The sequence below is a fragment of the Dermacentor silvarum genome, chromosome 1 (genome assembly GCF_013339745.2).
Source record: "Dermacentor silvarum isolate Dsil-2018 chromosome 1, BIME_Dsil_1.4, whole genome shotgun sequence".
NCBI classification, from domain to species: Eukaryota; Metazoa; Arthropoda; class Arachnida; order Ixodida; family Ixodidae; genus Dermacentor; species Dermacentor silvarum.
Window position 1 is genome coordinate 142,421,266 of NC_051154.1, and position 25,331 is coordinate 142,446,596.

Here is a 25,331-nt window from a genome sequence, read left to right on the forward strand (position 1 = left end):
TCTACAGAAGCGAGTGACGAAGACGGTGGCGGCGGAGACATTTTGTCGGAAGACAATGAAATGGTGGCGAAAGCTTTTTCTCTGGCTTCTAGAGGTTTCCATTGTCAATAGCTTTATTTTGAGGCACACACAGCTGCAGAATCATGGTGATAAAGAACAGCAACACCTGCAGTACCGCCGCAACCTCATCCAACAGCTGGTGGGTGACATGAGGGCTAGAGCCAAAAAGCGGGGCCCATCTGCGCAGAAGGAGTGCGAGGAAAGGCTATATGGGAGGAACCATTTCATCTACAAGCTCCCAGGCCGAAATAGCAAAGACTGTCCTGTTTGTAGCGATCGAAAAACAAACGGAGGCAGGAGGGAAACTGTGTCTTTCTGCAAAACCTGCAGTAACAACCCTGGCCTGCACCCAGAAAAATGCTTTGAGCGGTATGACACGCTGCTCAAATATCGGTAGAGGAGTTACCTGCAGAATGCAAGAGAAAAAATAAATATCCTGTTAGTTTTTCTTCCAGTTTGTGTTCTTCACGGCGCCACAAACTGGCAAAATAGTTTCGGACCAGGACAGCCGGAAAGCGGGTAAAAGTTTTGGACCGCAAAGGGTTAAAGAGTGCGAGTAGTGTGATTTGTGTGCCTCGGTGAAGGTGTTTAATCATCTTATACATAACTCTGTCTGGACCCGGAGCAGAGTTCTGACATGAGTTTAGAGAAGCTTTCAACTCGGCAACTCAGACAGGCCGGTTAAAAGGTTCATTTGGGCTACATTTACGGTTGAATGACTTCCGTTCCTTCGTTTCTTTGAATTTCAGAAAGGACAAGGAATAATGCATAGAGCTAGAAACGCACTAAAAATGCTCACCAAGAGCGCCAGCCTGGTCCTTCAGACTATTACCTTGTTCATTTACCAAGGGCAACAGATGGCTTTGTTGCCCCCTCAGCCTTCTCAGCCCATCCCAAACTTTCCCCTCCTGTGTGTGCAAGTTAATACCGGAGAGAAACCTCTCCCAGCTTGCCCTCCTTGCTTGCCTTCAAGCCCTCCTTCCATGCGATTTAATGCGCTTGAATGCAATAAGGTTCTCAGCATTGGGATATCGTCGGAGAATGCCCCATGCTTTGTTTCTTACGCGCCTGTCTACTGTCATCATTCCACCAAGGGACTCGTCTTTTGCATGAGTTGCAATTTGTCTATGGAAAGCATTTCTCTGTCGAGTCTATAAAAGCTGTAAAATACGCTATGGTGTCGTCTGTGCTAAATCTACTGAAAAAATCTTGTGATAAATAACTTCCTTCTTTAAAATGATCCCAGTCGGCCGATGATAGTTCCCACCGAGGACAATTTGGAGGGCATTCGTGTTGCTGTATCAGCTTTAGCATTACAGGGAAGTGGTCACCACCATAGGGATTTATTACACTCCATTCTAAATATGGAAAGATGGCACAGTGCCCATTGATAAATCCATTGAGGAATATGAATTTTGTTGTATATTATAATACATGGGCCATTTTTAGTTAAAGAGACAAGTACCAGAGGATACAAGAAAGTTTTCTATTAGGTGGCCTCTAATGTTGCACCGGGAGTCTCCCCAAATTGTGTGATGAGCTTAATATTAAAATCACCAGTGATCACGTATGGTTCTGGGAGCCGGTCAATGAGACTGTAAAATTCTGTTTTAGTGAGTTGATAAGTGGGTGGTATGTAAATGGAGCAAATGGTTATGAACTTGTTAATCAATATTGCTCGCACAGACACAGCCTCGAGAGGCATCTGAAGGGCTATATGTTGGCAAGCGACAAACTTGTTGACAATAATTGCCACCCCACCAGACGAGGCAACAGTGTCGTCGCAGTCCTTGTGAAATATTGTGTACTGCTGGAGGACATTCACTTGTCTAGAATTTAAATGTGTCTCCTGGACACAGAACACCTTGGCTGATATGGAGATAATTGAGCTATGTCGTCTAGATTATGAATATTGTGGGGGTTCGGGCTAACATGCCCGTGGTCCCGGATAGCTAAGGTCTAAGGAGACGCGTAACTCGTCCCCACTCCGCAGCGCACGCAAAGGGGCACCGCGGCGGGTTCGCTGACTCACTGGCAAGGCGCAGACGACTCCAGCCGCGGCACAAACGAATGGAGGTTTATTTCCTGTTAGGTACAAAATGGGTGTACAAGACAGGGGTTACGGCACTAGGGTGACAGTTGCAGACTACAGGTGAGAGCACCTGGGAAATCTGCTCCGCCACACTGGCTCTTCTGGGCTAGGTTAGCCCCACAAAAGGGGGCCGCCTTGCTCAGAGGGGTGTGGGACCAAGTGGGTCTGCACGTCGGACAGCCAAGAGTCAATCTGCCGGGTAAAGGCGCCCACGTACCTTGGATGCTGAAGGAGAGAGATGCCCAGGAGAGGGCGAGAGGGGCCCGCTCCTCGGCACTGTTCGTATGCGCGGCGCATGGCGTAACGTGAGCACGCGCACAAGCAGCAGGCTCCGTGTCGCGCCGGCGCCAGCGGCCGCAGGGAAAGTATGCTATCCCCCACCAGGCTGGAATGGTGTGTCCCCAGCGATCGCCCAGGCGAATGGCCCAAGTCGCGCAGAACTGTAGAAGCGAGTCCAAAGGAGTGCTCACAATATGTCCCCTGGTATTCCAGTGCATTATCTGTATGACCATTGTAGTGTTATAAAAAGTGTGTTCTGTGAATTCAGGAGAAATTCAAATTTATATTCATGTCTCCTTGCCTGGACCCATGATCTCTTGTTTTTCTTTTTTAGTGCGTTCGAGAGAACCGCGCCGCTCTTTCTGCACTTGCGGCACTGGTGTTGAATCCATTGCCTCCCGAGAGGGGCTGGATGCCTGCCCTTGCAGGCGGCTTGTTTGTGTTTCAGGCCTCGAGTCGCCGAGCTCTTTTGCTGGGTGGGTGGAGTATTTTTACCTACTACCACCAAGGAGGCAGGCGCCACACCCCAAAGCTCGCTGCGTACGGGTCAGGGAAGTGGTGGAGGCCGATGCAGCGCTGCCCCCGGATGCACCGCATCCGCGTAAACTGTACTGTGGAAAACTGAGCACCTTTTCTTGGTTTCTTTGAATGCAATATTTTCTTTGATTTTAAAGGTAATAATTTCTTTCTCTTCCATGTTGCACAGGATCGGGAATATGCCGGGTGGTCGCATTGGCAGTTCACACAGTGGGGTGTGCCAGAAGAGGTATCGGAGGGGTGACCTTTGTCACCACATTTTGTGCAGGCGAGTTGACCTCGGCAGCTTTGCGTGCCGTGACCGTACTTCTGGCACTTGAAACACCGTCGAGGGTTTCAAGGAGGGTTTTCAAACCTCGAGGAGGAGGTCGCCACTTGCCATCTTGCTAGCCTGGTCCCTGACAAGGGGGGTTAGGGATTTCGATACAAGGAAAACTACGCTTACTGGTTTTTCACGTTCATCACTGTGAATTACGTGGCATCGTGGAAAAGATTCTTTGTGTTGAACAAAAAAGTTGAGGGAGCCTTCAGTGTGTATGCGCTTTGCAGCAGTATGATCAGGAAGCAAAGGGAAAGATGCTCTATGCATGCTGGATGTAGTTACTTCGGCCACTCAACACGGAGCCCAACAAAGGGACGCTAGAAGTTTGACAGAGCAATGACTTGCACACGCCAGCCGGGCACTGCTGCTATAACCCAATGCATCATTCTCAAGGTTAGATATACCACACCAGGTTAACCCAAGCCGCCTGGGAGAGACAGAAAAACTGGAAAGAAAGAAGATGACAGGAAAAGGCGACCATCGATTTCCTCCGGGTGGGTCAGCCCGGGGGTGCAGTCTACGTGAAGCGGAGGCCAAAGAGGTGTGTTGCCTCCGCCGAGGGGCCTTAAAGGTCCAAACACCTGGCTTCGGCTCAACCACCAGGATACCCTTTTCCCCTGAAATGGCTGAGCCGCGCACGGCTAGATGCGGGAGGATCCAACGCTCATGTGCTCGGGTATGTGGTGTCGCCACATACCAAACGCCTGCTCACGCAGACGCCCCTGCAGGCTGTGATTGAAGGCCATGCCACCCAATCTCAAGGTTGCGCCAATGCAAAAGCTCAGCATGATGATAGATAGAGTTGTGGCAGGCATTGTTTCATGAGGGCACAACAGAGTGCAGTCAGAACGATGAAATGAAGGAGGGGAAGGCTGTGAGGCCATGCCACTCACAGCATTTCATTGCCTACAGCTCCATCCAAACAAGAAGCATTCGAAAACTTTGTTGGAAATGATTCCAAAGGAGAAAATATCAAACACATTCATGGAAGACCAATCTGTGAGCAGAACCACAGTCAGTGTGACTAAACAACAACAAATACTTTTGTATGGCTTCCTACATGCTAAGGACTTAGCATTTACACATGACAAGCTGTAACAATGGCAACATGCCTTGTGTTTGGGAATGATCTTATGGTATGGTCCAATGTGATCCAATGATGCAGGAAAGATCGGAAGCTAATGTCCCTTACAGCTAAATAGTAAGTAGCAACTTATGAGCGACCGTATGCAGGAAAATCAACAGCACGGAAAGTTAGGAGTCTGCAACATGCTATAAATACAATTAAGGGGAAACCTATGGAGCTGATACTATAGGAAATTGTTTTTGAGGCATCAGTTTCGGCAATAAGCAAGATCAAAAGCAATTACAGTATAGACCACTTATAACGTAACCACTTATAGTGCAGGACCGGATATAGTGCGGTCTTTTCAGACTCCCGTTAATTTTCCCATAGCACTCCATGTATACACGTATCGCTTATAGTGCAGTTGCGGGAAACGAAATACCAGTTACAGTGCGGCTGCCTGGGAGTACGGAAGTCAGCGGAGACGGCGAACGCTTCCCTCAAACGGGCGCCCCAAGGAGTGCTCGAGGAAGAAAGAGACACGAAGTGGAGGAGAAGGGCACGTGGTGCGAATGAACAGCCAGTGAGGCTGAAACCAGAATCTTGAGTGCAAATCGTGAAATATCACGGCGCGCATAGCGAGCGGGCGGCACGAAACTTCAAGGAGTGGGCGGCGCCGGCACATCACGGCGAAGGGTGCACGCGGAGACCGTGGAATATGAGGGAGGAGGGCTGCAGGGAAGCGGATTTCGCCTCGGCAACTCCACCGCTTCGGTGACTCCCCTCGCCCTCCATCGTAGCTCCCTCACTTTCGACTGTCACTGTGCGCCCCCGCTGCCGTGCACGCGCCGCTGCTCCAGCCGGCCCGGCGCCAGCTCGCCAAAGTTTCGTTTTCTGCCGTTATCGGGAAGCGGGCGTTTGCCGGCGTGGGCAGTTTCGTTGGCCGGCCTGGGACAGCGCCGCTGCTTCCCTCTGCGTCGTAGCCGCAGCGTGCGAGGAAGCATAAAGGAGAAAGAAGGGTTCACTGCCATTTTCTACACGTGGCTGAGACGTTGCACGTACACGCATGTTCCGGCGCAACGCGGAATCGGCGACCTTGCCATTTGAGAGAAGGTGAAATTCCCGCCGCGTTTTTTTTTTTTTGTTGTTGTTTCGGTCGAGCGCAACATTGAGGGGTCTCTCCTAAGCTGTTACTCTATGGCGGTGCCGGAGCAATGCCGGTCGGAGGCGCCGCCGCGTGATTTGGTTCGAATTAACGAGATTCGACTGTAAATTGAATGCAAACGTTCTAGCTGCATTCCTCGACTGGTGCATACACGTGGCGGCTCGGTGCACATGTTTAGCATATGTGCGGGCCTTGAAAATTGTTGCTTTGGTTATAGTGCGGTACAGCTTATAGTGCGGATATTCGCGACTCCGGCGACATACGTTATAAGCGGTCTACACTGTACAGTGGAACCTCGATACGATTCTGCATACAGTCGAGCCCGACTATATCGAACCCATTTAATCAAATTATCCCGTATATCGAACAATTTCTAAACACGGTAAATTTACATTGAGAATATATAGCAAAAGTTACTGTTACATCGAACGAAAATAGCAACGACAACCGATATATCAAACTCCATATGCCTCAAAAGTGCCCCAGCAAGTTGGCTTTCCTTTGCGGTGGCGGGGAAAACTGTGGGCGCCACCCTAGAAAAAGTGGTTTAGACCCGGCTGTGCATGGGCGAACACACCCCTGCAAAAAATGATCCTGGCCTGCTCGCAGCGCTTACAGCCAATCAGAGGCCGTCGTGCTTTCTCCGAGGCCTGGTGATGACACCCCAAATTCCGATGACAGTACTGAAGACACTGCAGGTGTTTCCGCCGAAGTTTGGAGTGAGCTGGCAGAGTTCCCGGGTGCTATCGACGGATCGACATTCTACGAGTTCGTCAGTGCGGATGATGATGTCGCCATCATGGGCCAGCTACAAGATGAGGACTATGTTGCAGACGTCGTGCCGACCACGAGCCAAAGCGACAGCAATAAGGAAATTGACGATGGCCCGTTGCCTACATCCTCCGAAGTGATTAGTGCACTTGCGTTGGTCCGGCGCTATTGCGTGAATATAGAAGGTTGTGGCCTCAGCTGCTCCGACTCGTTGGACAACGTGGAGGCGTGCGTGCTGTCGCATGCAGTGAAGTCGCTGAAACAGAAGAAAATCCAGGACTATTTTGTTCCAAAGTAGGGCACGCAAGTAAGCCACCATATTAATAAAGTACTTTTCTTATTGGTATGTGCCTTTGCGTCATCAAATCCTATAGTGGGCCTATATCGAATTATGCCATATATCGCACTAATAAACGTTTTTTGGTGAGTTCGATATACCCGGGTTCGACTGTAATACGTTTTTCGGAACGATACATTTTTTCCCCTTTTCCTGATAATACGATTTGGTTGGATAATACGTTGGATGATACAATTTTCGGATGATACGATTTATTTCCCGGTTCCCGTGAAGATCGTACCAACGAGATTCCACCATAGCCAAATAAGTTCTATTAAGTCATCAATGTATAGGAGCTTTGTTACTTTATTTTGCAAACCAACTTATCACACTGGTGCACTACAGTTGCAAAACGAGTATAAATAATAAAATACAGGTTTCAGAGCCTGCTTTCTCTATGATGATATGATGACATTTGGTGTTTTGTGGCGCAAGAACCAAGTGTGGCCAAAGAGCGCCAAGACAATGAATGGTATCTTTGCCATGATCAGTGAATTCCGATGACAGGATGCAATGTGGCTGTAAAGGGGCCTAAGAACAAATCACGGTATAGAAGCGTAAAACATATATCGAATAGAATTATGGCAGTGACGTGTGGAATGATCTGTGGGTAGTGAAAGGATGAGAAATGGTCATGGTGCTAAAACTAAACATATAAAGTAGCACGACGCCTACCGAAGGCCTTTGTGGACAAAGACCAGGAGGCACGTGCTCTACTTAATAAAATACCGCAGCAGCGGCCTCTGCAGAGAGGCCGTGCTACCAGTCACGTGGATAGCTAACACGGAAATTATGTATATCTTTTAAAAACGCGAGAAGTGATTGATATTTAAAAAGAGGTTCATTGCCCAAAAACATACAGGGATGTAATGGAAGATTTTGCCGTAATGGTAATGGAAAATGTCTTTTTCTCTGAGGCTCCAGTTCACGGCATTGCAGGAGGACATGAAGTACACTGAGTGGCTCACCGCATTCATCACAGACAGGCGGATTGCCAGCGGACAATAAGTATGCGTGTGTACTGTATGTATGTCCTATCCTTAGTCTGCCAAGTGTAACCTATGTGCGGCGTGTCTTCGATTCTTGTGGCCAATGAGCGAGATGAGGCTTGTTAGTATGTAGTTTGTTTCTTATTTCTCTGTCTCACAGACGTTGCCAGTAGGCCCTGACCTTTTTCTTGATAAATGGCTTTAGGTCCATTACAGGGTCGGCTATGGGCAAAGTGGCAGCGTCTTTATGAGCAGATGTGGCTAGCTTGTCGGCGAACTCATTCCCTTCGATCTCGTGGTGCCCTGGCACCCAGCACAGCACAATTTGTTGTTTGGATGCATACACGGCGCAAATGATGGAATAAAGAGCTATAATTACGGGGTTTTTGTGCCTACTTAGAGTTTTTAAACATTTCAACATGCTTCAAGAGTCAGTATAGATGATTGCCTTGGGTATGTCTAACCGTTTGATGTGTTTAACCGCCGCCAGGATGGCGTAGGCCTCCGCTGTAAAAAGATGGTTGTGTTTTGGTGTAGAGCTCCGGCAGCCGAAAAGGATGGACCAACCGCCGTGTAAGACACACCAGTCTGTGACTTTGAAGCGTCAGTAAAATATTCTGGACAGGAGTACTTGTGCTGCAATTCGAGGAAGTGCATACGGATATGTACGACCGGCGCATGCTTTGTAACATCAACGAAGGACAGATCACAGTCAATCAGCTGCCACTGCCAATGTCATGCCCCCAGGAGGGGGCATGACATTGTGCTCGTGGAGCGGCACATCCATTTCTTCGGCAAGACTTCTTACTCGCAGTGCGTAGGGCTTTCTTACAGAAGGGCGGTTCTGACAGGTTTGGGCACTGGACAGATCATTTATAGTTGTGTAGGTAGGGTGTGTATTGCTTGAGTTTACTTTTAGGAAATACACAAAGGATAAGTTCGTTCTCTGCAGATGGAGCGACCATTCATTTGATTCTGCATAGAGGCTTTCTACAGGGCTTGTTCGGAATGCACCCATAGAAAGGCGGATGCCCAGATGGTGGACAGGGTCTAACATCTTCAAGGCGCTCGGAGTCGCGGAGTGATATATAATGGAACCGTAGTCTATACGTGATTGAATGAGGTTCTTATAGAGATTCAATAGACATCTTGTGTCATATGTTATTATAGAGATCTATTATTATTATATATAGATCTATTATTATTATTGTTATATAGAGATCTATTATTATTATTATATAGATATATTATTATATATTATTATAGAGAGATCATTATAGATATTATAGAGATTCAATAGACATCTTGTGAAAGTGTTGTCTCGCACTACCCCACGTAGTGCGAGACAACACTTTCAAGATGCTCATTGTCTTCATGCACTTGTTTCTTAGATACTTTAGATGTAGGATAAATGTTAACTTCGTGTCCAGAATTACGCCTAGGAATTTGTGTTCAGTTTTTAGAGGTAGACCCTCACCCTACATCTTGATGTTGGGATCAGGGTGCAGACCTCTCTTTCTGGAGAAGAGGACGCATGTGGACTTTTGTGGGTTAAGCCTAAGCCCATTCTCGTCTGCCCACTTACACAGTTTGTTCAGACCAAGCTGAACCTGCCGCTCACAGATTGCAAGGTTACATGAGGTGAACCCTATCTGTACATCGTCAACATATACTGAATAAAATATGTTGCATGGGATGTACAGACGCAGAGAGTTCATTTTTATGATAAAGAGGGTGCAACTAAGCACACCTCCCTGTGGTACTCCAGTTTCCTGCACATATAGTCTTGATAGGGCATTACCCACACGAACACAGAATCTGCGGTTGGACAGGTAACTTTCAATGATACAGTTAAGCCTGAATGTACCGAAATTCACAAATTACTGAAAAACTTCGTTCTAAAGAGGATTTCGTTATATGCAGGTTCGGCACGAAAATTCGGAAAAGAAACGCATGCCGTATTTACTCGATTCTAACCCGCCTTCGATTGTAACGTGCACCCGTTTTCCATGACCAAAAGAGAGGAGAAAAAATCCTTTACAGTACCGCGCACTTCATGCTTTCATACAGAAATACAACTATCGCACAAGATTTACTCCCAATACACTAAAGTTGCGATGAACAAAAAAGTCCCAGTTTCGTCCGAAAGGCGAAGCATCGATTGTGACAGCAAATTAGCAGACAGCTATACGAAGTAAGGATAGTTTTATCGACCGTATAAACTTGTAAACATTGGCTGTTTAACTAAATTGGTAGACTAATGCCTAAGCAAACGTACTACAGCACATGCTTGAAGCTACGGGAGCTAGGCTCGAAGTGCGTAGGAGGCGGCCATATTGAAATGCCGATGGCGATATGGTAGCACAAATTTAGAGTCGTACTCAAATCTAACACGCAGGCAATTTTTGGACCCGTTTTATCAACATCGGCAACTTCACTGAAAAAGGAGAGTGCCGACTTGGCGGGCTAGGCCAGCTACAGCAAGCGGAGGGATCAGGTTTGAATGAAGGGAGGAGGAAAGGTCACGCTCGCGGTGGCAAGATCACCAGGTCGAGGGATGCAGGCCCGCCTCACGCACGCTCGCACGTACACGTGCAGTCGCTCTTGCCTCGCAGTCGCCGTGAATTCGAGCGCGCCGCCGCCACTTCGCATTCCGTTGTGGCGGAGAAGGTGCTTCCGGTTGCTGCTCGCGCAAAAATGACAAAATTTGGGGCGAAATCTCTAGGTTGTCAACGGGGAAAATTCGTTATTTCGAGGGGGTCTCCCACTGCCACTTGGTTACGTAGAGGTCTCAAATGCATGTGCGTCTATGGAGTAACGGCGGGAATAGAAAAACTTCGTTACATCCAGGAATCCATTATATGGAGGTTCGTTATAAGCAGGTTAACTGTATTCAGCATATTGCCACGTATTCCAAAGTGCGCGAAGTCTCTCAGTATTCCGAACCGCCACGTGGTGTCGTATGCTTTTTCCATATCGAGGAAAACAGACAGGAAGAATTACTTGTGGAAAAAAGCGTCAGGAATCTGAGGTTCTATGCGTATCAGATGGTCAGTGGTAGATCGGCCATCGCAAAACCTACACTGGTATGGGTCAAGCATCTTGCTTGATTCTAGGAAATGTATCAGACGGCGGTTATCATCTTCTTGAAGACTTTGCAGATGCAGCTTGTTAGAGCTATGGGCCAATAGCTGGATACGGACGATGGATCCTTGCCCTGCTTCAGGATAGGGATCACTATGGCCTCTTTCCAGGCAGAGGGGATCTCGCCGGAGGTCCATATAGAGTTATACAGACAGAGAAGGGTTTTCTTCATTTCAGAGGACAGGTTTTTCAACATTTTGTATAGTATGCAGTCAGAGCCTGGGGCAGATTGGTTGCAACAGGTGAGTGATGCATTCAGCTCTGCTAGAGAGAAAGATAAGTTATATGGCTCGTTCCCGGTGCTCTTTTGGTCTAGTTTTTGTTTTTCTATTGCTGCTTTGTATTTTGTAAATGCTGGAGAATAGTGCGATGAACTGGACACAAGTTCGAAACGTGCACCCAGGTGTTATGCTTGGTCCTCTGTCTCCCTGCATGTGTACCAGAGGAGGCGGATGTGTTTGTCGTCCTCTTACTCTATTGACCCTGTTCCAAACCTTGGCCTCACCCGTGTATGAGTTTATACCTGATAAGAATATTTGCCAGCTATCTCTCCTGGCTTGTCTGCGCATTCTCTGACCTTGAGACTTGATTTTCTTGAAATTGACAAGGTTTTCAGCAGTAGGAGAATCGCAAAGCTGCCTCCAGGCTTTGTTCTGCTGCCTACGCGCGTTCCGGCATTGTTCATTCCACCACGGAACACGGTGTTTGCTAGAAAGTCCACTTGTTTAGGGGATACACTTAGAAGCTGCATCAATTATAAAGTTAGAAAAATACTCGACGGCACCATCAATTCCGAGCGAAGACATGTCAGTCCACGAGATCGTACTGGCAAGTGTTTGGAATTTCTCCCAGTCCGCTGCATCAACCTTCCACCGGGGAGCATGTGGTGGAGATTCGTATTGTCTTGTTGTTCTCGGCAGTATTGGGAAATGGTCGCTCCCGTAAGGGTTTTTTATAACTTCCCATTCAAGTTCAGGTAATATGGATGGAGAAGCTATGCCGAGATCTATAGAAGAAAAAGTTTTGTTTGCAAGACAATAATATGTAGGTTCTTTTTTGTTTAGCAGACACGCACCGGATGAGAAAAGAAAGCCTTCAATTAGACGGCCTCGCGCATCGATGCGAGAGTCGCCCCATAGACCGCTGTGTGCATTGAGATCCCCAAGAACAAGGTTCTGGCAATTCGTCTATGAAAGACTGAAATTCATGTTTGTGTAAGTGGTAATGTGGGGGTATGTAAAGCGAGCAAATGGCGACGAGTTCATTTAGGAGAACAAGTTGAACTGCCACTGCTTCAAGGGGTGTTTGCAGCTGTAAACGTTAACACGCTATGCTTTTCTGAATTATAATGGCAACACCGCCTGAAGATGCAAGAGTATCATCGCGGTCTTTACGAAACGCAACATACTGTCGGAGAAAGTTTGCATGTTCCGATTTTAAGTGAGTTTCCTGTACACACAGCACTTTTGGATTGTGTTCGTAGAGAAGTTCTTGCAGATCATCGAGGTTCCTAAGAAGGCCTCTGACGTTCCACTGTATGATTTGTGTATCCATACTGAAAGTAAATTGGTGCTGTGTGTACTAAAAAAAGGAAGTGTTGCCTTAGATCACAGAGCCCTTTCCAGGCCATGTGACGCGGAATTTGTCCTGTCTGAAGCGGTCGAGGGAGCCTCGCCGCTCCTTAGGCACTTGGTGCACCGTCGGGATGGGTGTAGTGTCCACTGTCTCATGTGAGGCGCTAGACATGCGCTCTTGCGAGCGAGAAATTTCACGAGAAAGTCTCACCGTGAAGGACGAGACCTTTGCACCCACCAGCCCGGAGGTTGATGGGGCTGCCTTTGGGCCTGAGCTGCGCCGGCTGTTGCCAGCACCAGCAGGGGCCAGAGTGGGTGAGGCAACCTTGACTACACCCACCGTGGGAGCTGCTGGCGGTCCTGCGGGTTTGCTACGCATAGCGCAGGCTGTCGCCGAGGGCTGTTGTGGTACCGGGAACCCTAGGGTAACCGGGCCTGTTTGCTGGTTGGGTGGAGTAGGCTTAGCTCCTTCCACCCCGGGGGAAGGAGCCACAAGCGACAGCTCGCTGCGCGCGGGCTGGGCAGGTGGCAGTGGCTGCTGCCCGCCGATGCGCCGCATCAGCATAAGGTGTGCTATGGAAAAGGGAGCACCTCTTACGGGCTTCCTTGAAATAAATATTTTCTTTTACTTTTAGGGTGATTATGTCCTTTTCTTTTTTCCAGTTTGGACAGGAACGTGAGTAGGATGCGTGGTCACCACTGCAGTTCACACAGTGAGGAGTGCCACTACAATTGTCGGAGGAGTGGCCCTGGACTCCACACCTTGCACAAGTCATTTGACCACGACAGCTCTGCGAGCCATGGCCGAATCTTTGGCATCAGAAGCACCGTCTAGGGTTAGGGACGTGTGGTCGGAAAGTTAACTTAATATATCCTGTTTCAATTGTTTCAGGCAGAACGCTAGATCCAAATGTTAGGACAAGATGTTTGGTGGGGATTTCTTTGTTGTCCCGTCTGATGATGATACGCTTTGCATTGGTGACATTTTGATTTTTCCACCCTTCCAAGAGTTCTGCTTCTGATAATTCTAGGAGGTCTGCTTCTGATATGACTCCGTGTGAGCTATTCATTGATCGGTGTGGTAATACAGAAATTGGTATGTTGCCGAACGTCACAAGGTTGCCGAGTTCCTCGTACTGATGTTTCTGAGGGACCTCAAGAAGAAGGTCTCCGCTAGCCATTTTGATCACTTTGTAACCAGACCCTAAAGCTTTGGTCAAAGATTTCGCAACTATGAATGGTAAAATGGATTAGGCCGGTTTTTCAGCGTTTTCACTGTGTACAACATGGTATTTCGGATAGTTTTCTTTTGGTCGGTTGAAATATATGTTGAGTTCATCGGTGCATCCCCTCTTTAGAGGGTGACGATCAAGTATGCGGGGAAATGCCGGTGTTCCCATAACGGTTTGTTTTATTTCGGCGGCAATGGCGGCCACCCACGACAGAGCCCAATTAGGGGTCGCTGCAGCACTTAACGCGTAAGGCTGCAGGCGCCAACCGTACATGCCACTATAACCTAATATATTATACCCAAGGGAGGGCATATACACAAGGTTAACCCAAGCCGCCTATGAAAATTAGGAAGTGACAGAAGAGATGATAGGATAGTAAAAAAAAGGAGACAGGAAAGCAAAAGGTTGGAGAGGGGGATAGGAAAATGCGACCACTGATTTCCCCCAGGTGGGTCAGTCCGGGGGTGCTGTCTACGTGAAGCAGAGGCCAAAGGAGTGTGTTGCCTCTGCCGAGGGACCATAAAGGTCCAAACACCCGGCTTCGACTCAACTCCCAGGATCCCCTTTTCCCCGGACACGGCTAAGCCGTGCACGGCTACACACGGGGGGGTCCAACCCTCGTGTGCTCGGGTACGTGGTGTCACAACACACCAAACGCCTGCTGACACAGATGCCCCTGCAGAGTCTGCTTTCTCTATCGTCACCTCTCGGTTTTCCAAAGCTATGCAGTCATGCACATTATACAGAGTGATAATTTTTAAGTTCTACAGTATTTAAAAAAATTGCCTTTTGCAGATAACATAATTTTAGTCCTTGAGCTGGATTATTCAGAGGCGGCCATTACTTGCAAGCGAAATTGAAAAACATATTCAACTAATTAACAAAAGTTCCCTAATTAACTTTATAATTATTTACTTTACGGCACATATTGCTATTTACCAATTATGGCCGGTGAGTTTGCAAGATGTAGCCACTTGGAATGAATTTCCAGAATGACACCAGTTTGGAGATATGCACCCTCAAACTCACTGTAAAAATGCGCTGTTCTTCGACTTACTTTTTTAACAAAACACTCTTTTATGCATTGAAGCACAAAAGTAACTCGAACGCCCATGTATTTCGTCCCACACTTTGGGAAATAATATCTCAAAACTAGTTTCCTGAAAATTTATTCTAAATGGATACATCCTGCAAACTCACCAGTGTTGTGCCTGGCGTTCTTTCTAGTAAAAAGGTGCTTCACCAGCGAGCGTGCAGCAATGGAATGCCATCCTCGCTTCATCATCTTTTCAATGCTATGGAGCTGGCGAAGAAACCAGTGTCACCTCAAGATAATTTACAGCGACTGTGTGTCGTGTCTTCGTCTTTTCGACAACCCAGAGCTGACGAATGAGACGACTTCTGGGACCTCAAACTGCTATGGGTCATCGGCCAGGTGCATCTCTAAACGGCAACGCCAGATTTTGTATGCTTCAAGCGAAGCACCAGTGCCCATCTGTATAACGACGAGGCCCATCGCCAACTATTTACAAGCAGACAAAGAACCTCCCTTCAGGGTGACCACAACCACCGCATTTTCTGAAACAGTAGCGACAGTCAAGACGAAAATTGCTACAAGCTGGCCGTCATGAAAACCCTACTAATTGCTTCAAAGGGCCGACGCTGACAACTTTGTGGGAACAGCGTCGACCCCGGTTTCACATGAAATTGCATCTTCATTGCATCGAGGGCGGGTTCCACGATTCCGTCGTCCCATACCTCGCAATAACGCTCCTGCCCGCCAACTTCTTTCCACGCGACAACTCAAGGCAGCGTGCTTAGATACAATTGATATCTACACTGACACTGCTCTTTCTGATGAACAGGCCCATATGGCATGGGTCTGCACGCAGACCACCGCCTACACAGGGGCCTATAGCTGCCATCTTCCGTGCGGTTCTCCAGTGCATGCTGAACTCCTTGCTATCTGGGGTGTGACTGCAAGCCTCCCATACATCATACAGAAACTGGTCCGCGTCTAAACCGACTCACACGCAGCCTACTCCGAAATACTTCGCCCAGCCTTGGAGCTTCTGCTATTCAACGCATCCTATGTAAGCATGAAAAATCAAACAGTCCGACAGAAATCATATGGACGCTGGGGCATACGGGTGTACCCGGGGTCAATACGGCGGCACACGCCGCTGCTGCACAGGTGGGTCAACCAAACTTTCTCTGCCCCCACCCGTCAGGGTGAACCCGTATGAACTCCTAAGCCAAATGCCTCCCTCGGTAGCCACTACGCACTATGTCCACACATCCCTGTGTACTTCAAGTAAACAGCGTCTTGAGCAGGCTACCCCACCTGTCCTCTTTTCGAGCAAGTCTCCCCTTTCACGCTCCGAATAGGTCTTCATCAATAAGGTTTTAGCAAATTCAGCCTACTCACCGTACTCTCTAGCAAAATGGCGACAACCCGACATTACTACAGTGACGTGCACGCACTGTGGGCTGTGCTGCCGCGCAGACCTTCGTTTGTTATGGCAATGTTCTGCATTCGATACAGGGAGAATGGCCATATAGGCTTTACAATGCACGAACTACCGTGAAGCGCTGCTCACTGATCCTAACACGCAGCTATTATTTGCCACATATGGTAGTCCGAGCAGCCGGATCAGGGTGCTTTAAGGGGACTGATAAACCACGGTCCTGACCGCACACAGCATCAGCACAAGTGACTATCACTCAAACGACTGGAAACCCTAACCATGTGAACGACTTTGTATTCTGGCAACGCCCTGTTCATCCCCACAGAGGACCTGCGCCTCCCCATTCTCTAATAAAGGACTTTAAATTGATCAATCATATTGTGAACACTAAGAGAGCAGAATGTAACCAAGCAAAAAAAATATTTTTAAATAAAGTAAGAAACAATGTTTATGCAAGTAACCCTTTAATAAATACCGACGCATTCAATATAATTATATAATTTCTTGCTGTCCCAGGCCTTTCACCCCCCCCCCCCCTGCCCGCCTAATTATATGAATGTTCTACTGACTTACATGTTAATACTTTAAACGAGACAAATAGAAGAGGAAGCTAGTTTTCTTCCCGGCTCAGTTGGCAAAGCAAAACTGCTGCCAAACATTTGGCTGAATTCTTGCTAAGGATGCAACATTTAGCAATTTAGCTACTATTTTGAATTCACATCTCTGGCTTGCTTGTTAGTTGTACCCGTAATCATTGAATGTCACTTATATTTGATTTTTGTTTCATTTGCACTTGTCCTAATACATTTTTCAGTTCAATTTTTCACTGATTATGTCTCTATGATGCCCTACTTAATGCCTCGAACAGGGCATGTAAGGAATTTTTAAATAAATAAATAAACAAATACATACATACATAAACTTGTGCTTTCAAATGACGGTACCTCTAAAGTACTTCACAGGTTTACTGAGACTCTTCTCTTAACTAAGTAGAACTAAGTAGTCTAAACCATGCAACAGATACCTCACTGTTACAATACCTCTTTACTCGTTCATTGCTAAGCCGTGAGGCTAGATACTGACCTTGGGGCTGTGGCCAACTGTGCAGTTGCACATAAAATTGGTCCTTGAAAGCACGGTCTACTACGTAACCAAGAAGGAAACTGCCAGTTCGCCAAAAAGCCTGAAAAAAAAAACCAATATAACAATCAAAATTCCCACATTCTGCAATTTTAATGTGCTCATACTGAGCAGGTGGATAGCAAGGCTGGTTACAATTAAAGCCCCTTCCATACACGTTTTGGCCGACCACGTTAAGTACCGCCAACCTACCCGCCTCCTCTGAGCCTCCTCCCTCGCTTACCCCCTCAGTTTCCGACGTCAAGCGCAACTTACATAGCCCAGCTTCTGGTCTTAAGCTGAAGTGACGTCACTGCTGTGCAGAGGTGCGAGCGCGCAGCAAGCAAAAATTCCGGAACTGGAAACCCCGGAAGCGAAAAAAGCGGTACCGGAAGCCCCGAAAGCGGAAATTGCGGAAGCGGAACTGGTTTGAACAAATCTGGGAACAGCGGCACACATCAATGGTTGGCGCTACGTAGCAAAAGCGGCGGTGGCACGTGGATGGAGGGGCTTTAGTTACAATGTGAACAGGAGGATAAGAAGTAAAACATACAAACAAGCAATACAGGCTGGAAAAGGCAGTGAGGGCTGTACCTTGTTTGCAAAGTAGGGGTTGGGGTCTTTGTAGAAGTTTAGCCTAAGATGGCAATCCTGTACGAGTGGTCTACTCATATCCCATGGTTCTCCATCAACCTCAGCAATGGCTGCTCTCTGAACTAGGCTTTCATGGATGTCTGCAATGTCCCAAACATGAAAGTGCAATTAACATTCAATCTCAATCTAATGTCATAAGGTACCTAGCAGTGCATGCAAACTTAATCTTTTTGGCCAGCTTTCAGTGACAGCAAACTGTAGAAAGAAACAGTAACAGTGTGTTTGTGTGTGTGTGTGGGGGGGGGACTCTCACATAGGATTGTCAATGTCATTCACTGATTTAAAGGGACACAAAAAAGGAAAAATTCCTTCTTCTGTATCAGTAAACTACTCTTCTACAATATCAAAAACACCACTCTTACCACGATAAGGTGCTTGGTAAGCCAGAAAAAGCGCAATAACAAAAGACGGGTAGCGACGCCTCCTAGAAATTCCCGCACGAGCTTGCTGTGATGTCATGGGTTTTGACAGCGTCTTTTAGGGCCGAGTTCATTCTTCAGCAGTAGAGATAGACTACACTGTGTTCTAAAGGAGCCAAAGCAGGGTTTGTACAGGTCTCAGAGACAGAAATTCAAGGATATTCAAGTACTTTCAAGTCCCTGTCAAAGTATTTTTAAGGGCGCAGAGCGGCATCCCATATAGCAACTTTTCCTATAACAATGTTTCCAAGACACTATAGCTAAATTTAGACACAACAAAGTTGGTAAAATTGGCACTTCGTCATATTGAAATTTTTTTTCTTGCACGGAAGGGACCGTAAAGCTTTTCACATTATCACACCGCCGGAAAAAGTCATATTTTTTATTTTTTTTATTTTGAGAGTCGATACACTTTCATGCCGTGTCGATATCTTTACATCAATGGTAGAAAACGAAGCTTTCGCGTCCACTCCGCCACCGTGGCTGATAGCGTCGCCCGCAGTGGGATGAATTTGCACCCGCCGCAAATTAACTTCAAAGACAAAGCGCGAGGGTTGCTTGAAAAAGCAAGAGCAAAGCCACCACACCCCCTTTTGTGCCACGCAGCAATGCGGCAGGATTTCGCCCCATTGCCAGCCTCACGTGCCTTTCTCCCATCTCCTTTCTGAAACGCGAGTCCAACAGTGCCGACGAGGAAGGGAGACAGGAGAGAGCACGAGAGGGTGTCACTGCGTCGAAGGTGTGTGGCACGCAGCTGGGTGCATTTCTCACTTCCCCCCCCCCCCCTTTTTTTTTATTGTACCATTGTTTTTAAAATATAAATGGTGAGTGTGCTGGGTCCACGCTGATGCACCATAAAAAGCTTTTCACAAAATTGATCCATAGACTGTATTACTTAAAAAAATTCAAGGGTCTTCAAGGGAAAAAAAAAGAATTTCAGGGCTTTCAAGGGCCTTGAAAACCATACTTTTAAAATTCAAGGGTTTTCAGAACCTGTGCGCACCTCAAAAAGATTGAACATGGTGAGTTTCGCAAGCTTTTTGCTGAGCCAACGTGCCCTAAGTACAAAAAAATTCCTTGAAACCCGTGACGTCCCGGCATTAGGAATTCGGCAAAAATTCAAAAACTGAAACATTGACCTTCATTTTCTCTTCTAATAATCAACCTATTATTTCAAAATTAATGACACCAGAGTTTCCAAATTCTTGTCTTGCTTTAGCGCAACTCAGTCTGAGTATGAAGGAAAAAGGACAGACAGGTGACAGGATGAGCATTTTTTTCCTTCATACTCAAAGTGAGTTGCGCAAAACCAACACAAAAATATGATGCACCAACTCGCCCATTCAGCAATACTTGCGAATTTTCAAAGAATGCTTTATCCGTCTTAACTGATGTAGTGTTGCTTTAGCGTCCCTTTAAGGACCTACACATTAGGGCAACAAAGTTATTCGTCAGAATCCACGCATTTACAGAGGAAACACTACTGTAATGAAATCAATTGGTAAACAAGAGCAGTCTGCATGATGTCAAACAGGACTGTAATAAAAGAACTATCCGGAAAACAGTTCCTACTACAATTGTTTCAATGACATCACCAATAAAAAAGGACACAGCGTCACGCAGCACATTGCATCACGAGGCAATTACAATAATTGCCAATATTGGAAAACAAGAACTGCTAGATCTTGCACTACTTAAGCTGTCAAAGTGCACATTAGAAAATAACCAGAAGTTCTTCCATCAACTTACACTCCTGAAACCAGCGCAACTTCTTTACTCACGTCTAGCACAGTCGTGCGGCGTAGAGATTCCTTTGTTCATAATAAGGGTGCAATCCTCCATTGGACCCAAGTATCGCACTTCAATTTTCTCCACGCGCGTGATGAGAGCTGCTTGACGTTCCTTCTCAGCTGTGAACAAGGCATCTCGCTTCTTTCTGACGGCCTCATTTGTGAGACGCAATTCATTGGTGGCCACCGAAGAGGAAGAGACTACACAAACCAAGAGACAGAGAAAAAATATATGAGCCAAATATAACAGACCGCCTCACTGCGGACCTTATACACCACATAAAACTTCGACGAACACGTAAGGGAAAAACTTCCGACTTTAGTCAGCTGACTGGAAGCTCTAAACATTTCAACAGAACTGCCTGTTTGGTTGAGCTAATTATAATGCAAACAGCATCGCTAACTAAAAGGTCAGAGCTATTAATCGGATGTTCCGGGGCCACAACTGCTCCATGCTCAGGATTTGTATGACGGATAGCGGCGGAGTGCAACTTTATAGAATTATTAATAACTGAGGGAGGGTGTTTCACTTAGGCTGGTAGGCTTGTTTTTTGTGGTATGCTTGACAAACTGGGAAGAAGAATGGGTACGAGGTACAGGGGCGCGTCGATATCACCACCCGAAATGTCTGGTTTGATAATCGCACTTTATTGGTTGACGTTATTGTAAACTGATTGTATACACCAAGTCAAAATTGCTCACAGCTGAAATATGAGACAAAATGAGAGGAGTAACTGGTGTTTCTTTAGTTATTAAAATGCATGCACCAAATGAGCCTCAGCAAGGGCATCCGCAGCATCACATCACAGCAATCGCTGCTACACGTGCAGACAGCATCAATGAATACAACACACACCGCACTATCACAAGTAATGTGTGTGCATATTACTCACAAGATCTATACCTTGAACACGCCCCTCTCAAAAGAAATATGACGCGATTTGCTGAATTTAATGACATTGTCACGACTTAGCCAAGAGTTTCGACTTGTAGGAGCTTAAATGAACACACACATGGCACAAACGCGCATAGCGCAACGATAGGACGATAGCAAGAATGAGCTGCAAACCGTTGATGTCCATTACAAAGTGCAGCCCCAATGTCTCTGTGCGCTGTCGGTATCACAACAAAATATACCTTGGCATTACTTTCACCACTGTTAAATCAGAATGACATCGTGTTTACGATTTGCATAAAAATGATTACAAAAAGCAATATTCTATTCACATGCCACACAGAGCGTAATTTTGTTTTGGTTTCGGTTTGGACGTTAAGTGTGCATTGCCCCATTTGCGGCTACATTCCACACCGCAATGGATGGGCTGTGTTTACTGCATTCATGGGAGAGTCCAGCCGTTCAATCTTCAATCATTGCAGTTAGCGACGTTTAAGCTTAAAAATTTGGTAAATGTGATGTTGCTAAGGAGAGTTGTTAGGGTAAGGTATGAGTAAAGAAACTGGAATGCAGATGGCATCGAAAAGCTTAAGGTGCGAAATTATTAATGAATGTATTGATGTACTGCTTTTGAGAATGGCGATTTCCTCAAATGTTTTTTCTAGTCATGCCACTCATATGTCCCAAATGGTACATACACAATTGATGGTTTCCATGACCAAATTATGGAAACCACCAATTCATGCAATAACATAAAGCCGATAACTTCATTGCATACCCTGCGATTCCAGGAAAGGAACACAAAATTATCTTTCCCCTAACCACCCCACTCTGCCTATTTCTTTCAAATATGCCAAACACATCTGAGCATATATGTAGCTACGTTCCAATTTGAAAAATGCAAAGAAGGAATTGAAAAAAGCGTCATCCAAAAATGTTGCTGCAACACAAGCCAATAGATAACAGAAACAATGAATTTAAACCACAAACTATCACGCAGAAGTGCCCAAACTCCAATACACGGGCTCAGTAAATGAGCTGCATATATATGTGGTTGGTTAATGGCAAGAAAAGTGAAAGGAACTATAGCGTCAACGACCAGGGCCTGTCTCCTGCTGTAATAAACGGCGAGGACAAGTACAGCGAGGGCCTGGGAGTTAAGAGCAACCGATTTGCATGCAACCCATACACTTTAACCAGTTACCTTCATTTGAATGCTGGACTTGTGACTTAAAACAGGATTTCAAGTTGCAATGCAAAGTAAATTAAGCCTGACAAAAAAAAAAAAAAAAAAAAAAAGATCCCTTTATTCTTGACTCGAGGAATAGGTGTTCGATGTGAGAACAGCCCGATGGAAGGGGCAGCGCCTAAACCTCCGCCTCAGAATTTGGATCTCTAAACTCAATACAGCCATCGAGGAGCATTGTCAAACCCTCAGCCGGCAACAATGGACTGAGCTGTGTAACACAGTGGATGGACAACTTCATCGCCCATCCTCGTGGAAACTCCTCAAACACCTGCTTGACAATACTACGACCCGCACTGCCCAACAGCTAGGATCGGCTGCAGAAACTCGTTTATACGGAAACCCTTAAGCAAGGTCCACAACGAGTGCTTGACTACCTCTGCACCAGATATAACTCCAGGGGACAAGTCAGTCCACGCAGAATTTACATCGGTAATCCCAACCCTACACTAGACACCGATTTCAGCGTATCTGAAATACATGCTGCTCTTCGCAAGCTTAACGGTCGTTCTGCTCCAGGCCCAGTCGGGGGTCACTAACAAAACCTTTTGCAATCTCGATGACGAGTTCGTGTCCCATCTGACTGATTAGATCAACGATTGCTGGCGCAATGGCGCCATCCCAGCTGCCTGGAAAACTGCCACCATTATCCTAATCCCAAAGCCTGGCAAACTATCTAGCCTCAACAACCTAAGGCCCATCTCTCTCACTTCATGTGTAGGCAAGCTGATGGAACACGCCTTCTTAGCACGCATCAACAGACACCTCGAAGACAACTCTATCTATCCCCACACCATCATTGGATTTCGCCCTCACCTTTCTACTCGAGACGCTATGTTGCAACTCAACCATCAAGTACTAAACGACCGTTCCCGTAACACGAAAGCCATCCTCGGACTCGACCTCACTCAAGCCTTTGACCGCATTTCCCATGCAGCTATCCTTGACCAGGGGCGGTATTCTGTAAGAGTCCAATTACCGGACTGTCCATTTCAGCTGTCACTTATTGGCTGCTGCTTCACATGCAGGAAGGTGCCAGTCAGTATCCTTCCTGCACGTGAAGCAGCAGCCAATCAGCGACAGCCGAAATGGACAGTCCACTAATTATACTCTTACAGAATACCACCCCAGGTCTCCCACCTCCACCTGGGAGAGCGATCCTACAATTACATCCGTGACTTCCTTTGCAATCGCACAGCCACCCTCTCGGTCGGGGATTTACAATCAGACCAGCTTCCCCTTGGCAGCAAAGGCACCCCGCAAGGTTCAGTTATCTCTCCCATGCTTTTTAACTTAGTCATGATTGGCCTTGCCCAGCAACTACGAGTCGACAATATCAACCATACCACCTACGCCGACAACATCACCATCTAGGCGTACCGAGGCAGTGATGGTCAAGTGGAGTCAGCCCTCCAAACGGCACGGTTGAAGCCTATCTCCAAGAGTTCGCCAGCTAAATCAGAGCCTCTTCTCCACAAGCCCATTCAGCGGGGACGCCCTCCCAAACACCAATCTGATCACCAACCCTGTGACGCTATCATCCTCCGCCTTCAAGATGGCAGTCCTATACCACACGTCCCTAGTATCCGGGTCCTCCGTCTCGTCATCTTTACCAGCGGCTCCAATGCCTTGGCTTTCAACAAGATCTGCGCCCAACCTTAAAACACCCTAAGACTTCTTATATGTATATCCAACCGATGAGGGGGACTTAAAGTCCTCTGTCATATGCCACATTACCTACGTTGTTGCATACCTGAACTGGTACCGGGCTGATCAAAACAAGCTCGACACCCTCATACGAGGGGTCTACAAGCAAGCACTTGGCCTCCCGCATTACACCAGCACTGAACTCTACAACCAACTAGGAGTTCACAACACCCTTGCCAAACTCATTGAAGCACAACAACGCTCTCAGCTTGAACGGCTCACCCTTACTGAAACGGGACGCTTTATTCTATCCACGCTTGGCTTCACTTACCATCAGCAACAGGGCCCCAAACAATCGATCCCGACTGACATCCGTAGCTAGATCCACGCAGACCCTATCCCTAGAAACATGCACCCTGAATATAACGGCCCGGTGCCAAGCTCGGGCCGGAGCTATCATAAAAGCCCTTGCTCATGTACCTGGCGTCACATTTGTTGATGCAGCCCAATATTCCCATGGCACACGATTTGTGGCCGTCGCCACACGCGATGGAATCCAACACCACGCCTCCAGCGTCACTACCCCAACTGCCGAGACGGCTGAAGAAGTGGCCATCGCCCTGGCCACTCTAGATCCCACTTGTCACACCATCATATGTGACTCTCGCTCAGCCGTCACTAACTTCAGCAATGGCCGTATTTCTCAAGCTCTTCATATCCTCCGCCAGGCACCACACTCTAAAGACAGCATGATCTCCCTGACATGGATCCCAGCCCATGTAGGCCCTGTCCACCCACACCTCCCCAACCTCAACGAGGTCACCTACTCCATTGTGCGAGGCCTAGTCGACCGCGCCGGAGACACTGGATACGAGTTGGACACCAGGGACAGAAAATGGTGTTGGGCAAATAAAAATTACGGAAAAGAAACAGAAAATTTAAGCCCTGCCTGCTGCACCGAGGTATTGCAGGGACAATCTGAACACTTATAGCTATCTCGTTAGGCATTCTACCTCAGTCGCCGAACCTTCCCCCCCCCCCCCCCCCCTCACCTCAAGTTCAGCCGGGCACAGGCTACCACTCTGCGTCTGCTACAAACAAATATGTACCCTTCACCTGCCCGCCTCCACCTTATATTCCCTGAAGTTTAGAGTGCTGGTGCTGCCGGTGCTACCGGTTTACAGTGCAACTGCCGGTGCTGTGGCACTCACCCGGCTATGCTTCCGCATATGCTGTGGGAGTGCCCAGCACAGTACACTCACATTAACACCACGACCCTCTCGTCGAGGTTGCGCGAGGCTCTGCGGAGCTCCGCCCTTGACGACCAAACCTGGGCGACCCAGCACGCCTGTGAGGCGGCGGCGAGGCAAGCCCTCGACGTCCCCTCATGGGAGGCTTAGACCCGGCCATCTTAAAGTGCTGGTTCTACAAAAAAAGTTTATTCCTCCTCCTTCTCCTATTCTTGACTCTAAGTAATGTTTGCAACCTTTGGGGCTTATCTTGTCCCCAAGTAATGATCATCTAT

The 25,331-nt window shown here is 47.2% G+C and overlaps 1 protein-coding gene across 1 annotated transcript in view; it reads right to left on the reverse strand.

Moving 5' to 3' along the window:
• LOC119436161 (39S ribosomal protein L39, mitochondrial) overlaps positions 1-21,081 on the reverse strand; it is a 41,178-nt gene extending 20,097 nt beyond the window's left edge. The window contains exons 1-4 of the mRNA XM_037702927.2: positions 20,912-21,081; positions 20,010-20,219; positions 17,750-17,889; positions 17,120-17,219 (exon numbers count right to left, since the gene is read on the reverse strand). Coding sequence (XP_037558855.1) covers positions 17,120-17,219; positions 17,750-17,889; positions 20,010-20,219; positions 20,912-20,978 — 517 coding nt within the window. The 5' untranslated portion in view covers positions 20,979-21,081. The remainder of the gene's footprint in view (positions 1-17,119; positions 17,220-17,749; positions 17,890-20,009; positions 20,220-20,911) is intronic.
• Positions 21,082-25,331: the final 4,250 nt, after the last annotated feature.